This window comes from Sander lucioperca, chromosome 12 (assembly GCF_008315115.2).
Source record: "Sander lucioperca isolate FBNREF2018 chromosome 12, SLUC_FBN_1.2, whole genome shotgun sequence".
Classification (NCBI taxonomy): Eukaryota; Metazoa; Chordata; class Actinopteri; order Perciformes; family Percidae; genus Sander; species Sander lucioperca.
Window position 1 is genome coordinate 34,380,053 of NC_050184.1, and position 17,090 is coordinate 34,397,142.

The 17,090-nt window shown below is 40.5% G+C and overlaps 2 protein-coding genes across 2 annotated transcripts in view; one reads left to right on the top strand and one right to left on the bottom strand.

The window, feature by feature from the left end:
- syt6a (synaptotagmin VIa) overlaps positions 1-17,090 on the bottom strand; it is an 82,706-nt gene that overhangs the window by 16,797 nt on the left and 48,819 nt on the right. Inside the window, exons 2-3 of the mRNA XM_031290566.2 lie at positions 3,133-3,523; positions 554-1,115 (exon numbers count right to left, since the gene is read on the bottom strand). Of these exons, the coding sequence (XP_031146426.2) occupies positions 554-1,115; positions 3,133-3,523 (953 nt within the window). The remainder of the gene's footprint in view (positions 1-553; positions 1,116-3,132; positions 3,524-17,090) is intronic.
- Positions 1-17,090, top strand: part of klhl21 (kelch-like family member 21) — a 130,047-nt gene that overhangs the window by 13,157 nt on the left and 99,800 nt on the right. The window lies entirely within an intron of this gene.

Sequence of the window (17,090 nt, forward strand, 5' to 3'; positions counted from 1 at the left end):
TCACATATATCTTAGCAGAAAGTTGAAAAATGTTGCGTTTACTTCACACAAGAGCAGCCATTTTCCCCTGTTGCCATGGGAACGTTATGAAGTGACGTAATTACGCGACGTGAACATCATCGAAAAGCTGCAAACCCCGCGATGAAGCCATGATGAAACCGCAGTTTTTGCAAGTTCCCGCAATTTCATTGCATAAAATTGCATAAATATCCCGCATATTCCATCGCATTTTTAAGAAAATGTGCCGCATAATCAAGGATTTTTGCCCGCAACAATCACAAAAAAACTCAGCGGTTTTCTGGAGGGACTGGATAATGTTTAGTCAAATAGGACAAACAAGGGAAAGTCAGCATTCCTTTGTGCAATTCTACCCACCCCCCTCAGAAAATTCCCAGTGACTTTTGTGTGTTGATTGGTAGCTATAACCCTTGATTGTAATGTATACTTGAACTCACCATTATCTGAGAGACATATTCAATATAAGCGTCTCTATACGCTATATGTCATTTGATAATGAATCTAGAAGAAACAGAAAAATTCAATAGATTCTTACACTGGTGGCATATTGGATGTCCCTCCATATGTTCGTCTCCCTGGAGAGGTCTGATGTCTCAAACAAGTTGTCCAGCACCACCTCCCCGATCATATCATGCCTTGAAAACCGGTCAAAGTCAAAGACGCTCATATGGAGCTTCCTGATCGCCAGCTCGTCGTAAGGCACAGGAAACTGGAAGCTCTCATCGAACGTGGGGTTGAGCGTCTTCCGGTGGACGCGAGTCTGGAACTTCTTGCGGTCGGGCAGCAGGTAGACCTTCACGTAAGGGTCAGATGTGCCGCATAAGTCCTTGGCAGGTAGGTCTGCTGCCTTGAGGATGTTGACCATGAGGGCCTCGTTTTCGTAGTCGTACTTGAGAGAGAAGTTAATCCTGCCGCAGTTTTTGCTGCTGCCATTCTTGGACGAATCCTCTGATTCCAGGGTCTTCTGTTGGTAGAGCTCTGGCTGAATGCGGCCGATGCTAGTGGGCTTTTCATCATTGTCCACTACATAGTCATTTCCCAGGTCTAGACTGGTTGATTGCATCTGCCTGGGCAGGTGTCTTTTGAATGAATTGTGCCTGCAGGGTCAGGAAAGAAAGAGAGAGAGAAAGTGACTGACAGGGAATGGCTTCTGGTTTGTGTTGAAGAGCTGTAGTGAAGACGAGCAAGGAAACTCAAAACAGGGAGGTTTTGAATGCAAGGGCCTTGACATACCAAGCTGACCTCAAACAAGTAGTGCTGACAAAGGGTGACAGATTGTATGACCTCATGTCACCTGATGTCTTCTGTTAGGGTTGCAATTGATCAAAGACAACAGTCAACGGCTTGTTGAGTTATTTCCTGTGTGAAAGGAAATAACTAGTGGCCTGTGGCCTGTATTTATATTGTTTTTTTGTTTTTTAAAATGCACTAGTATAGTGCCCGTTGAAAATGTGCCTTGTTTGGATGCAACTCCATTGTATAGCCTACTACTGACTTACAGTGTAGGCTAAGTCTACATCAGAGGAAGACATTGTAGTACTGTATTTACCTGACAGAGAACGCTGCAGATTCAGAATGTAATCACAAAATATCACAATGAAAATGTGGAGTAATCAGACATTGTGCACAGCAGGGGGGGGGGGGGGGAGAGAGAGAGAGAGAGAGAGAGAGAGAGAGAGAGAGAGAGAGAGAGAGACTCGTGTCGTATGATCATTAACCAGCAGAGGTGTTAATTTCCATACAGGTTTAGTGGCTTGACGGTTAACAGCAGGGGCGTAGCACTACATTCTGGGCCCTGTAGAAAGGCATTCTCTATGGGCCCCTCCCCCTCCCCCCACAGCTATTTATTCTAGCATCTTTTTGGGCCCTGGGCACTCAGTCCCTTTTTCCCCCCCAGTCCAACGCCCGTGGTTAACGGTGAAGTATGGATTTGATTCACGGGGGGTGTTTGCCCGGTTCAGCTCTGAGATTTTCTCGCATTGCACAGCGCTGTGAGGGAATAATCTCCGAGATGTTCTGCCTCTGTTGAGAAGTGGTGAATGTAGGCTACAGCTCACAGGGACTTAATACCTAGTGTCTGGCTTATATCCAGCAATCACGTACCTGACGTTACCCCCCACTGTGGTAAAGTGTTCTGCATGTGGCGTCAGCGTGTGATGTGCAGGTTACCTTTCCCCAAAACACGCCCCCAAACACGGACACACATAAATGCATACATGCATACATGCATACATACATACATACAGATACGTCTTGCTTTATTAGATAGATTAAAACAATTATCATAGAAAGCTAGCCTACTATTCTCATGCTACTGTCAGTCTTATTATATGCTCGGAATACTGATTAAGAATATGTCTGATTTGCATCTGCCACTGTTTAGTTTTGCTTTCCTTTGCTTTGCACTGGGATTGTATGGTCTTTTGTGTGAGGAATTGGAAAATACAATTAAAGGTGTAGGTAAAATATAAGGAAGTCAAGATAAAACTGGCCTAAATGTAGGCGATAACAACAAAACCCAGCGACAGCCCCAATGAGCACCACCTGGGGGTTTGCTGTGTCAGGAGCCGGAATGGAAATGTTTGCTGCTTTAGACCAAGGACTGAAAGATGTGATTTTTAAAGTCCAGCTGCATAATAAGCAGAATGGAGTCCTAATGGCCACTTATTAACATGGTGAAAACATGCTGTCCTGCTGGTATTACTAGAGCAAAACCTTTTCTTCTTCTTCCCTCTATTCCATTAATTCTCATGAAGAAGCCATCATATATAATTAGCCTTTTGACTTACAAAGAGATGCCTCTGAGGCAACACAATCTACAGTACGGTTTTCATTATAATTAACTTTGTAGATACCAAATTGCTTACATAGAACATTTCCACCCTCATTAGTGATGTAGGCAATCAAATAAATATGGTGCGCACCTTTTCAGATTTCATTTTTTCCCTTTATTTCACGTTTGATAAATGGAACTTTTATACTGCATGCCTTTGCGCTTAAACTCTGCCCATGTGTGTGTGTGTGTGCATGCATGCATGCCTGTGTGTATCCCAAAGCATATTTACACATGAGTAACAACGTGAGACACACATGCGTGTACAGTAGATGACTAACCGAGTGGAGGAAGCCGGCTCAGTGGCTTGCCTCTGCATGCGTTGCGTACGGCGCAGGAAGTGCTCCCTCATGGAGAGCTGCACATCGGTGGGGATGTCGGGAGATGTATGGCTTATCTTCACTGCCGTCTCCAGGAAACCCATAGAACCCATGGGGTCCTTCACCTTCTCTGTCGCCATGGTGACCGCTGGGTGCTGGGGGCTGGGCAGAAGGAGAGGCGGCTGGAGCAGGCAGTCCTCTGGGTCGCAGGCCGGGGTGGGGGATGTACCGGGGAAATGGGCCTTAGTTCGCCAAGGCACACAGCACAGCTTCCAGGAGACGAATGTAAGAAGGCCCAGCAGAGCCAGGCCGCAGACCACAAACACACCGAGCAAGAGGCCAAAAGAAGCGTCTGGTGGCGAGCCGCGGGGACCAGAAACAGAGGGTCACACAATATGGACAAACAGATGGTGATTACAAGGGTGAGGGGGGGGGGGAGAGAGAGAGAGAGAGAGAGCGAGAGAGAAGGTCTGTTAGGACATGATACCTCTGGTGCTATATCAGTGGTTTTTATAGACGACTAAGGACAGCGAGCCAAGTTCACCGGGAGATGTGCGTCATAAATATTAAAGTAACCTCCATTAATCTTCAGTTCAGCCAAGGGATAAGGAAAGCATATTAATGTAAACAGAATTCAAATTGGGTATGTTTTGCACTCACGCACATATACAGTACACATACAAAGATAATTTCCTATGAAATTAGAGGTAAAAGCAATTATAGTCTGACAAATGATCAAAACAAAACAATATAATCTTTGAAAAAGATACTAATGGGAATAGAACCAAGTTGTCAGACGCCTTCCTGATGGATTTTTTTTTTTTTAACTGTGAAACGGATAAAAGGAGAGCCTGGCACAGTCAAACTCATTTATTTTCCAGCATTTTAAATATGCTTCCTGGGGAACAAGCAGCGTACAAAGACTTGGAGATGACCACAAATGCTGACAAGCACTCTGCAGGGATTCACAGGGACCCATGTGAAAAAGAACAATCACAGAAAACATGCAGTGCTGTAGCTCTTGCTTTTTTTTGCCTTTTGTGCCTTTTCGCTCCTTTCTTGATTTTGAAGTAATTACATGCCTCCACCTGTTTTTGGAATATTTTCCCACGCTTTCCGGCCGGGATGGAATTCAATTGCTCTCAATTTTGCTGAGAGTTTTCTTTCCCACACGCCCTGATTAGTTTGATTTATCTACAATAACTCACACTGAGGAGCGTCTCTGTGGCCTTTCAGAGGATCCCTGAATTCCCGTTTCCAGATAACACTTCAGAGGTAGCAGGACGCTGCTTCGAGGCTCATTGAATTAGCTCTTTTCTAATATTTACCCAGCTCAACCTTTTCTCACCTCAGCAAACTATGAGCGTATACAAGCGCTGAAACCTGCAGATGGGGTTAGGTTTGTAGAGAATACACGTGATTGGTTATTTAGATAGAATATATCAGATAACAAGTATTCAGATGCTTTACTTAAGAAAAAGTGCACGGTGGAATAACAATCACTGGATTATTATTACTTTGACTTGACAAGTCAAAGTCCTGCGCTCAAAATCTTACGCAAATTAAAAAGTATACAAATATTGTACTTTTTTACTTCACTACATTTAACTGACAGCATTAGTAACTAGTTAGTTTGAAGATATGATAAAAAAATGGTCATAAAAAGATAAATAAAAACATAATAAGCTAGCTTTAAACCAGTAGTTCCCCACATTTCTCGCTTATGACGTCATACAAAATAGCACGGTCTAGTCGAGGTCCCTGGTCATGTTTCAGATGTCTGAGTTGTTTGCATTTCCCGTCTAAATCTCTCAGGTGGTTTCATTTAAATTACTGTTTGTGACCCAAATAGGTCAAATTATCCAATATTTCACAAAAGCTAAAATTAGAGAATATCCCAAAAAATTTATAGACATTTGTGTATCAGAACTATCAGAAGTTTTTTTCCTCTTTTTCTGCCACATTGATTATCTCACGACCCCTCAGATTTATCTTGTGACCCTCAACCATCAACTAGCTCAACCAGCTAAAACGGTAAAATGCTACTTACAGTATGAATTGATGCATCAGTATCAACAATCAAATAATGTCATGTATAATGTTTACAAGAGACATTTTTCTTCCTTATACTTTTGATACTTTACAGTACATTTCGCTATTAGTACTTATGCATTTTTAATGAATGTAACATTGTTGTATGGGTTATTTTTTTTACATAAGTTCAATTGTATTTATAGTATCAAATCATAACAAGAGTTATCTCAAGACACTTTACAGATAGAGTAGGTCTAGACCACACTCCACACCAACAATTCCGCCAAAAGTGGCGAGTTTTAGGCAAAAACCTCGGACAGACCCAGGCTCTTGGTGGGGGGGGGCATCTGCCGGTGCCGATTGGGGGTATGCTAAACAGTGACAAATATAGTAACAATAAAGATAATGGAACTATGGCTAGAAATAATAGTTGTAGCAGTTCAGGGCGTAGCAGGGCACAGCAGGGCACAGCAGGGCATAGCAGGGTGTAGTAGGGCGCAGGGCAGGACCACGACGGCAGCTGCAACCATGATTTAGGTGGCACCCTAATCCAAGGAAAACTGCGAGGTTAAGTAAAGGATATGATTTTGTATTCCACCACGTAGTAAGTAGAAGTACTCATTTTGCAGCAGAATGGCTCCTTGCAGTAGTAAAAAGTACAATATTTGCCTCTAAAATATAGTGAAGTATAAGTATAATTCCACCTCCGGTCTTTGATGTCAAATGGTCTTAAATAACTCCCATTAATAGTCATATGACAAACTTTTACTGCTTTTATGTCTAAACTATTCGTAGTTGAGCAAAAGGGGTATAAAAAGAAGAACATTTACCACCTTTCCCCCCAACAAATTAAGAGCTTTCTTGTTAAAGATTCAAACTAAATGGAGCGTCCACTAAGAAGAATTTATAGCTTAGCCAAGCGGTGGACAGGATTTCAAGTCTGGAGGATTTCCGCCTGAGGAGGATTTCTCAGCTGTCCACAGCCCTGGCCTCTCCATGTCATCTGAAATTTCACACAGCTCCCCACAAAGCTTCATCTTGACTGGACTGTCGCTCGCAGAGTCTTCATCCGCCGTCACGGCAAATTGAAGCAGATCTTGTGCTGTGGTACTAAAATACAAACGCCCGTGGTGACAATCTTTCAAAACAAAATGCCTTGACAGGTCGGAAATGTGTATTGGAGTGTGTAACTTTGGCTTGTTTTACTTTTTTTCACTGCAACAGCACCCTTCAAGGTATTGACAAAAGCTATATATATATAGTTAGCTTGACACTGTGCCCACCCAGACAAAATCAAGATAATTCTTTGTCTTACTTCTATTTGGTAGATAATCATGCTAAACCTTTTGGAACCATAAAGCTTTGGAGATGGAAGCAGGAAGTATATGCTGCTATAAATGCAGCTAATTATGCTGTGGGCCACGTTGTTTTAGCATGTATATTCCTTTACATTTTGGCAAATTGGCACCATTAAAAGTATGCCGAATTAGGTATTAGCTGTTCCTGTTTGCAATGTTTGTATGAATGTACGGATAATTACCGCTGGATTCATTTAAAACTGAAGGAATCTTAAAAACGTGATGATTCTCAGGCAAGTTCTGGGTTCTAAGGAACATATTTCTTTTATATTCCTAAGCAGATTTATGGACGTTTATTCTCAATAAATATCAGGGATAATGAGGTCCCAAATGAGGAGTTATGACTCAGAGAAGGAGTGTGATTTATGACATAAATTGCAATCAGGCACTAAGGGTTTTTAAAGCCCATAAACAGCCTCCATGAGATGTGCGTCACAGCCTCTGCTGCAGCGCTAACTGCTGACTGTGTTGGTAAACGGGCCAAATAAGTGGGCCAAACCATAGTAAATAACTTACTGTTGTTTTTACTGTAGAACATCTGCATGCACCTGTCTCTTTCACATCTGTATCTTTGCATATAGCAGGGTGTCTGTGGGGTTTTAAAAAGTATTAAAAGGTAGTAAATCAAATTAGTAAAAAATAAGGCCATTAAAGGGTATGAAAAGGTATTAATTGCCATTTTACGATGTATTCATTTTTTAAATTATTTTTTGCAAACTATGAATTGTCCATTTGTTTTATTATGTCTATTTAAGTTGATCTTGTAAAGTTTGTGTGATATTATATCCTATCCCGCATCGGGTGATAGCCTGACAAGCCAGACCCACATCAAGATGTTGGGTCTGGGAACACACCATTGGAAGGGCTCAATCCTGTTCAATCAAATTCCCTCTGCACGCAATAGGATAGAGCTACAACCAACCAGAGCAATGAAGAAGGTAGCGGAGCTAGTTGATAGATTAAACTTTTGCAAGCAAGCAATCTATTCTGTTGACTTTCCCTATCTGCATTGTTCTATTGGCCAAGAAGGTGTAGTTTTATAAATCTCAAACTCGGTTTAATGGTTAGAAACGTGTTGCCATATAAACCTGCAACTCAATGGCGTGTTGGTTTTAAATAAATATTGAGAAGGTATTAAAAATGGTATTAAATGGTATTGCATTTACCTCCAGGATTTCTGTATATACCCTGATAAAGTGAACCTGCCTTAAAATCCTCTTGCAGACATCAGTCACATCACAGCGGCAACATTACTTTTGTAACCTTTGTGTGTATGGCAGATGCAATAATTGATAAAGGTATAAAAAGAATAAAAATTGTGATTTAAAAAAAATAAAAATATTTTTACCTTATGATGGTTTTAATGATAATAACAGCAGCTGGCATCACTCTAGTTCGGTTTGATAAGGTTAATGAGCGAACCCAAACCCTGCGATGCCCAAGTCATTTCATTTATAATGACTGCAAAAATAGAAGTGTTAATTTCCTTCTCTTACCTTCTAGTGTTGAGTAGGCGAGACCAACTGTATGCAGAGAACTAATGATGCAGATATAGTGGGACGGAAAGAGAGACTCGTGAAATGTAAGAGTGATTGAAAAGCCATTGTTCTTCCTCTCCAGACAGATGGGTAATGGGGCAGAGCTGTGTGAACATATTCACTCCCTCAGGACCTGACAGCGTGAGACTACTAGACTGACCGCGGGGTTTAGCACACAATTAATGATCACACCCACGCTATGAGGCAGTGGACTATCATTATCCTGCAGTCGATCAATCAATCAAAGGGTATTTTTGGTTCCTTTTTTTTAATGCTGAAAACTCTTTCTTTCACAATCTGTACTTCAGAGTATAGATTATATAGAATATATTGGTTTTTTTTATAGAGATGGTCCGATGCCATTTTTTGCTTTCCGATACCGATTCCAATACCTGAACTTGCGTATCGGCCGATACCGAGTACCGATCCGAGACCAGTGTGTCATATATTTTATTATGTTTTAACAGCTGTATACTACTATCCCTGTATGGATGATATGATATATAACAGCTGTATACTACTATCCCTGTATGGATGATATGATGTATAACAGCTGTATACTACTATCCCTGTATGGATGTGATATGATTTATATCTTTGTTGTTGGTCTGGCTCAGGTTAAACTCTTTGTGAAACATGAACGCCCCAGAACTTTCTTGTATTATCCAGTTTGACAGTCAGTTATAACGGAAAAAGAACATAAATAAACTACTTTAACGTAGATTTTGTTTAGGGCTTTATTACGTGGTATCGGATCGGTGCATAAATTACAGTACTTCCCGATACCGATACCAGCGTTTTAGGCATTATCGGAGCCGATACTGGTATCGGTATCGTAACATCTCTAGTTTTTTATCGGCATTGTGATATCAACTGTCGCAATATACACATCGCAAAAGGCTGTGGCATATTGCGAAAGACATAATTTTTTGTGTAAGTTGAAGGAAAATATCAGAAAACTTCTCTTTTAAAATGTAAATGTCCTTCTTTTTAGTGGTGCCTTTTAGATTCAAATCAGTGTTCAATTTGTTGAATTTAAGAACGTTGGAAATGATTTCCTTTCATTTGTATTAAATTCAACAAGCAGTTTGTTGTACTTGAGCAGAATAGTGAAAGCAGCAAAAATGCAGAACTGAGTTCACTCTTATTTGTTTATTTATCGCAAGTAATATCGTTATCGCGATATTTATGAAGGTAAATATGGTGCAAAAAGGGAGAGCTTGTAGAATACAATGTGAGAACTTGCAGAACAAAAAATCTGAACTTGTATGTTAAAATTTGCACTTGTAAAAATTTAATTTGCACTTGTAAAAATAAAATTTGCACTTGTAAAAAATATTCACACACATGTGATCTGAATTTGAAGTCATACAAAGAAAAAAAACATGAGAGCTTGTAAAAGAAAATGTTCACACACCTGTATTCTGAATGTGAAGTTACAGAAAAAAATATTCACAAATGTGTAGATTGATATTTACATGAACACAATGACAGCTGCAAACTTATAATGCAACATTTACTCGTATACTTTTTTTTTTACTCTGGTTCATTTTCCATCACAACCACAACTCAGTGATTACAACCTCTGGAATCTGTCACTGCAACTTCACATATGTGCTCTCTCGCATCACAAAGTGGCGAATCTGCGCACCTCGACTTTCACAACACTCTTGACGATACATTTGGTGCAAAACTAATTTGTACCTGTGGACTTAGACTGTGGAGCTCTGAGCTAACGGAACGGGAAAAGCCTTCTTATATACAGTCTATGGGAAAATCAGGGTTTCTATCGCCAGATGAGGGACAACTCTGTCTGGCTTATTTATGTAGCATGGAAACTTGGTGGAATAGCATGCTAGCGTTAGCTAGCTACTAGCAGCCAGCCCGCTTCTAAATAAATACCTTTTAATTATCTAAACACTTTTTAACAGTCAAACTAAAACCCTGGCGGTGAGCTCCACGGCCTGCAGCCGCAGACGGACCGTCATCAGTCGGGATCGACCAGTGTAGCAACACTGCTTTTGCCAGAAAGCTTCGCTGCCGACCTCGACCTGTAGTCGGAGCTCCAGCGGGACACGGAGAGCCCCACATCCGGTAGCAGCGGCCCATCCCCCGGCCATGACCAGAGCTTGCTTTGCTGATGTTGTGCATCCCTGCTAAGAATTGCACCCGCTTGGGCAGAAACAATAATTTCTGCAGAATTCATTGCTGCCGAAAATTGCATCTAGGTAGCAAGGAAATGCTATTACAGAGTCTGATAAAACATTGATGTCTCTAAACCTCCTAAAATCCTAATCATTATTGATGAACATGACAAAGAGATTTACTATTGCCTAGTTTTTAAACAGTACTTTGCCTTATAAAATCATTATTTTCCCTAGTGGATGCAATTTTCGGCAGGGATGCGAAACTTGGCACCTGTTACCCACTGATGACAGTCCGTCTGCGGCTGCAGGCTTTTCCCGTTCTGTTAGCTCAGAGCTCCACAGCCTAAGTCCACAGGTACAAATTAGTTTAGCAACAAATGTATCGTCAAGACTGTTGTGAAAGTCGAGGTGCGCAGATTCGCCACTTTGTGATGCGAGAGAGCACATAATATGTGAAGTTGCAGTGACAGATTCGAGAGGTTGTAATCACTGAGTTGTGGTTGTGATGGAAAATGAACCAGAATAAAAAAAAAGTATACGAGTAAATGTTGCATTATAAGTTTGCAGCTGTCATTGTGTTCATGTAAATATCAATCTACACATTTGTGAATATTTTTTCTGTAACTTCACATTCAGAATACAGGTGTGTGAACATTTTCTACAAGTGCAAATTTCAACTTACAAGTTCAGATTTTTTTTACAAGCTCTCATGTTTTTTTTCTTTGTATGACTTCAAATTCAGATCACATGTGTGTGAATATTTTTTACAAGTGCAAATTTTATTTTTACAAGTGCAAATTAAATTTTTACAAGTGCAAATTTTAACATACAAGTTCAGATTTTTTGTTCTGCAAGTTCTCACATTGTATTCTACAAGCTCTCCCTTTTTGCACCATATTTACCTTCATAGATATTCAGCGACATTATCGCATATCGCACCTTTTCCTCATACCGTGCAGCCCTATTTCAGAGGCTAAATCAATCTCACTGTAACGCTCCTCCAGGAGGATTTGGGGCCAGGTGCAAAGGGTAAGGCAGTGAGGCACCGCTGTGTGAAAGACGGGTATTACATTTAAAAAAATGAAATAATAAAACCGCTTAGGTATTAACCTCTGAGCAGGGGGACTTGCGTGGATGCAGTGACAGCTCCCGCGCTCCAAAAACGTTGTGGCATGCTTACCCTTTCCCACAAGCTGAACCACATCCAACTCTGCAGCAAGCAACCGGTGGCTCTACGCTCCCCGCTGCCACTTTGCGTGTTCCGGTATACAATCTCTGTTTGATTCATGTCCTGAAGTTTCTTGCTCATGCTGCCTAGTCTTACCGAAACAGAGCTTGGCTCGACATTATCAAGGTGTTTCTCAGAGTGCACAAAATGCAATCAAGGTTTATTTTGAAGTCGAGTCGAAGAGCAAAGTGAAGCCCGAGGGGCTTTTATTTATGTATTTATTTTTGTCAAGCGCTAACCTGGTTTCCATAGTAACCAGGCCATTAGAGAGGATATGTGCTCTCTCTGTTTGCGGTCATGAATTGACACTCTTCATTCATTCTTCGGAAGGAAAAGTCCATTCCACCGCAAATGGTACACACACGTCATAGAGACAGCAAAATGCTGTCTGTACGTTCCTTTACACAAGCTGCAGTCTGCAGTGTGATGGGGAGACACTATATAGGCTTTGATACACTAAGGTGAAGCCAGTGGTTTTATTGTCATATAAGGGACTGTACACAAATTACAAGTGGAAAAGGTTATGTAATTTGTCTTTTTTTGTTTTGTTTCAAGATATGTTGTAAAAATCAAGGATCAAATAGTTAGGTTTGAGAAAAACCGAATACAGTGGCTCTTTATGGGTGTAATTGATTACTCATGGATAACGAGGACAACCACCTTCCACAGTGAGGAAAAATTAAAGTGAGGAAAAAAACCAAAGTTAAATGCATGATATAAAGTTGGACCATAATATAATCCAGTAAGTTCAGCATGTCACGTTGGGCTCAGTTCACCGAATTCAGTGGCAGTTCCTTTAGCAGCTCTCAAATAAAAAAAGACTAGAATTCACCATGTTGGTTTACGTTTTCCTTGAATTTGGGTTAGCATGCTAATCACATTTTTAATGTATTACAATTGACTGATCAAATCCCCTGGAGCAGTGCTTTTTTTTAAATTCCCCTTTACAAAACCAAAAACACGAGCAAAAGTCTTAGTAAGAGATTAAACGTGTTTATCAGATTTAACGTAAGCTGCCAGCATTAGCACGCCCTGTTAACTAGCTTATTACCTACAGTCGTAACCTAGCATTTTTTTCTAAGTGGCACGTTAACTAAATAACTAAAACTAAATTATTTTGTGGGTTTACACGTTTTGTTAGAAAATACTTATGTTAGAAGAGATACAAATTGCATTTTTTTTTACTTGTAATAATGTACTATAATACTTTGGTCAACTAGCTTAACGATCAGTTGGTGGCTGTGTGAGAATTATTTGTGCTTTTAGTTATAATGATGAAATGACTTGAATCAATTCAATATTGTATTTTTTTTTACATGTTGCAGGGTTTTGTTTTTTTTGGATCCAAAGAAATAATTAACTCTTCGGAGGGCTTTGCTTTTTTAAAGAATGAAACATAAGATTTAGCACCCCAATCATTTCCATACAGTCCCTAACTAGCTCTCAGCGATCAATAGCAATGAAACGATTGCTGTGTCATTAGTCTCACTTTGCCAGACCCTCCTCCAAAGCACGCTTAAGTAGGGTCTGGCTACTCCACATAGCATTCTGGGACGGGAGGAAAACATGCTCTGGTTTAATGGCACCAATCAGAATTGTCGTGGGCGGTGCTAAGCTCCGCACAGAGCGGCTGCAAAATAGTCGTGCGAGAGAAAACTCAGATTGGACAGATAGTCGAGCTAGCTGTCTGGATTTACCCTGCAGAGATCTGAGGAGCAGTTAACCATAGTCCTCATAAATCCACCAAATTTAAAATTCCAACACAAAGCAAGCGGAAGGAAATGGAAAATACATGCATCCGGCAGAATTTCCTGTGGCACCGGAGCAATCCCAGGATGTGGAATGTCAAGGATATATAGACTACTGTGTCGTGCACTGTTGGCTTGAGTTACCTAAAGGCCAATGTCTAAAGATGGAGGTGAGTGCTGGTGCTGTGTGTGCCCTGTAGCCCAGAATTACTCATGCTCTCTGCCTATCAAACATGACATCTGATATTTCCGCAGGGAAAAGAAAAGCGCTACAAAAAACATGCAAAATGTCTGCGAGCAACAATTTATGACAAGAAAGATAGTTTAGAAGTTAACTTTCTGTGATTTTAATTCCTTATGACATTTAAATCTTATTAATATCTTTCTTCCAAAAAAAAAAAAAGAAAATTGTTTCCAAGGACATACTTTTTTCTTGCAACAAATTATGCAACAGTGGTAATGGTAAATTGTAAGGTAAAAGTAACTTCAGCCCAAACATTTAAATGTGATGCCCCTTTCCCACTGGCCAAAACACCCACTTACACCCACTAACAGAGAGAGAGAGAGAGGTGAATGCAGAGCAATTGGAGGAGAGTTTAAAGTTAAAAGAAGACTGGGTTTTCCCTGCTATTATAAGACTAAGGTGTCTCTATTGACAAGTGTTAACTTCCTTGAATGCGGGTACTCTGTTGAAGTTTAAAACTATTGGATCTGCCCAGAGCCACTCTGGATCTACCATAACCAATCGCTAACGTTTGGTCGTGACGTCAGCTTAGCATCGCTAGCATTAGCCTTAGCTAACTCCTTCACCACTAACGGAGCGAGCTGGAAAATCAAACTTTTCCCGAACCCCGTGGGGAGGAGGGCCACAACATCATGGCCACCAACACAACTCAGCAAAGCTTGTTCTTGCTTGGGTTTTAAATTCTGGATATTTGGCAGCGTTGCCACAACGGACCGAATGGCTTCGCTCGCATCTTTCTCCGCCGCCATTACGGAGCTACAACTCAAACTAGTGCACAACCTCAACGTCATCGTTCTCAGCCACTCCACTTCCAGCCACTTCGCTGATTGGACCGGTAAAGATTTGACCTGAGAAAACCCAAGAATATACCGCAAACCCAGACATAGTACTGAAGGAAAATTAAAATTGAGCGGAAGTACGTAGGAGGGCGGAGCCAGGCTAGGGAAAAATATCCATTTTCAAAAGAATCCGTATACCTGTAGACCGGACCTAAGAGGATCATGTGCAGTTGACTTAGAAATTGTTACAATTTCCAGAGAAAATAAAACTGCTTCAGGAAAAGTACACACTTCAGATGCCGGGGAATGACATTTCATGAAATTGGAAAAGTGCATCAACTTTGCACAACTGCTTTCAGCACAGAGGATGCTTTGTAGTTTACTACAATCTAATAAAATTGTATATGTTTCCGGAACACACTTGTTTCTAAGCTGTGAGTAGTGGCTTTCCTGTCTTCTATCCCTAAGGGGGGAAATAATGCGCTTTAATCTTGATGTGGGTACCTCAGCCGTTTTTGGATTTCTGTATCCTATGGTGTCTTTTTCAGAGCAATCAGAAAATCCCATAATCCCCCCCCCCAAGATCCCCAAATCCTAAAGCCCCACCACGCGAAGAGGAGTGTAGACTGCAGCAGATCAGCCAGAGGTGTGAAGAGGAATTTGAGGCTATGTAGAGAAAAACATTATACTTTCACACCACACCAAGGAGAAATCCTCTAAATTAGGCTCCAAAAAAGCACGTTTTAGTAATTGTACTTACCTAAAATATTTAGAAAGTCATTACCCATTGTTGATCGCTTTAATTTAAAGTTCATCTGTGTATAGAAGTACAAGTTTTATTGATTAATATAGTGAGTAAACACTGAAAGTAGCAGGAATGAAAAAACGAGGTTACTTAAAGTTGTAAATATACCCTTACAGAGTAAACCTCCATCCAGAGTACCCAGCTGGCAGTAAAGATAAAAGCGCAAGAACCTTTAAAGACAATTTGTTTTTCCATTTTGTGAACTCAGCAGCCTTAAGCAGAAAAAAACGGAATATAGGGTATTACGTCACATGCAACAATGCAGACAAAAGATTTGGGGGATGCACCTTCTCTTGCCATTGTTTGTCGGTCTGGTTGACGGCTCCAACCCGCGAGGCCAAGATATACTGTCAAGTGGAAATATGTTCAAATATCTTCGAGCTGTCTGTTAGAGCAGGGTGGTGTTTTTATTTTTCTCCGTTTTGCCAAAATATGCAACAGAGATGTCTCGTCCAGGAAACTGTCATGGTGAAGATGTTCAAACTCAGTGACAGCTGAAGGATGGAGGCACCCAGATGGACAGATTTTGCTGCTGAAATGCTAAATAATAACCATATTCAACTTGACTCATCCCCATAATAAAAAAAAAAAAAAATTGAAATAGACCTTAGCTAGTGCATCTATAATTTCCAAACACATTACACAGTAAAAGCTCCAAACGGTGATACAGTGAGACAGGAAGATTGACACCACTCTCATACTGTATTTGCTCCAAAAATAAAAGGCTTCAGCCAGCAGTAGTTTAGCATAGCTTAGCACAATGACTGGAATCAGCCTACCAGCACCCTTTTAAAGTAAATCCTACACACTGTTCCTTTTAAATACATTTTTTTTGTCACCCGATTGGCGCACACACTCTATGCCTTGTATTCCTTCTGGCTCACTATAGTTAATGACTTGAGTTTGCTACTTGAGTTGACTTAAGAGGGTTCATACAATGTGCCGGTGCTCACAATCAATAATCCACCCAGGAGAGACTCTCAGAGTCTCCTCCACAAGTGTGAAGTTAATCAAAGTGCACTCTCTCTTTCCCTGCATGTCGTCGAATCCTCCTCCTCCTCCTACACTGTGTACGTACGTAGCATTCCACTATCATTGCGAATATGACAATATTCCGAATTTGATACTTGTCATTTAAACAGCATATTCTGGTTGGATATTCCGAAAAAGGCCTTTTTTTTATTTTGAATATAGCGTTTTCCGATTAAGACATGTGGGATATGCCGGTATTATTCAGATTTTAGGAGCATTCTTTTGACATGTATACTAGGGCTGGGATGATATGCTTTTGTCCCGATTCGATTCTTTCACAATACCGATTCAATTTGTATTGCGATTTTCTTTTCCTTCTTTAACAAAAACAAAAGTTGAATGATGCACTCAGTCAGTCAGTCAGTCAGTCAGTCTGACATTTCTATTCATTTGTAGAAGAAGGAGTTCATTTTCTGCATGTTCTGCTTTCGCTCTGTTTAGCTGGAAACTGGTAAAAAATTGGTAATGGGGAAAATAATCGATTTTAAAAATCGTCGCAAAAAAAAAAAAAATCACGATACATACGCTTTCCGATTCCCCGCCCCTAATGTTTATAAGTGCATTCGGAATATGCGTCTGGCTCTCTGTGCGTTGATGGTTGTTGTACACAAGCCAAGCAGCCTACAGTTTGCAGGGCTGCAGCAGAGATGCATAGCCAAAAGAAAAGAAGGAGAAACAGACCTACTTTCAACAGGTTTTTGGATATGCGCAAACATCGCAACGCCGGCCTTTTTCAAGAAGGTGTTTGAAGTAATGACAGAGGGAGGGAGGTGGTTTTCGCATGGTCAAACAAGTCTGCCACAGGTGGAAAACTTTCAAATAAATCCTATTTTGCACGGCTGCATGTAAACAGGAATACTACTGGAATTTTCATTTTCAATAGCCACGTAAACAGCTTATTCAGAATATTGTCTTTTTCAGAATAAGAGCAAAAACTGGAATATTATAATAATGTATAATGTAAACGTAATCATTGTTATCTAATAATTAAAAAAAAAGTTGGAAT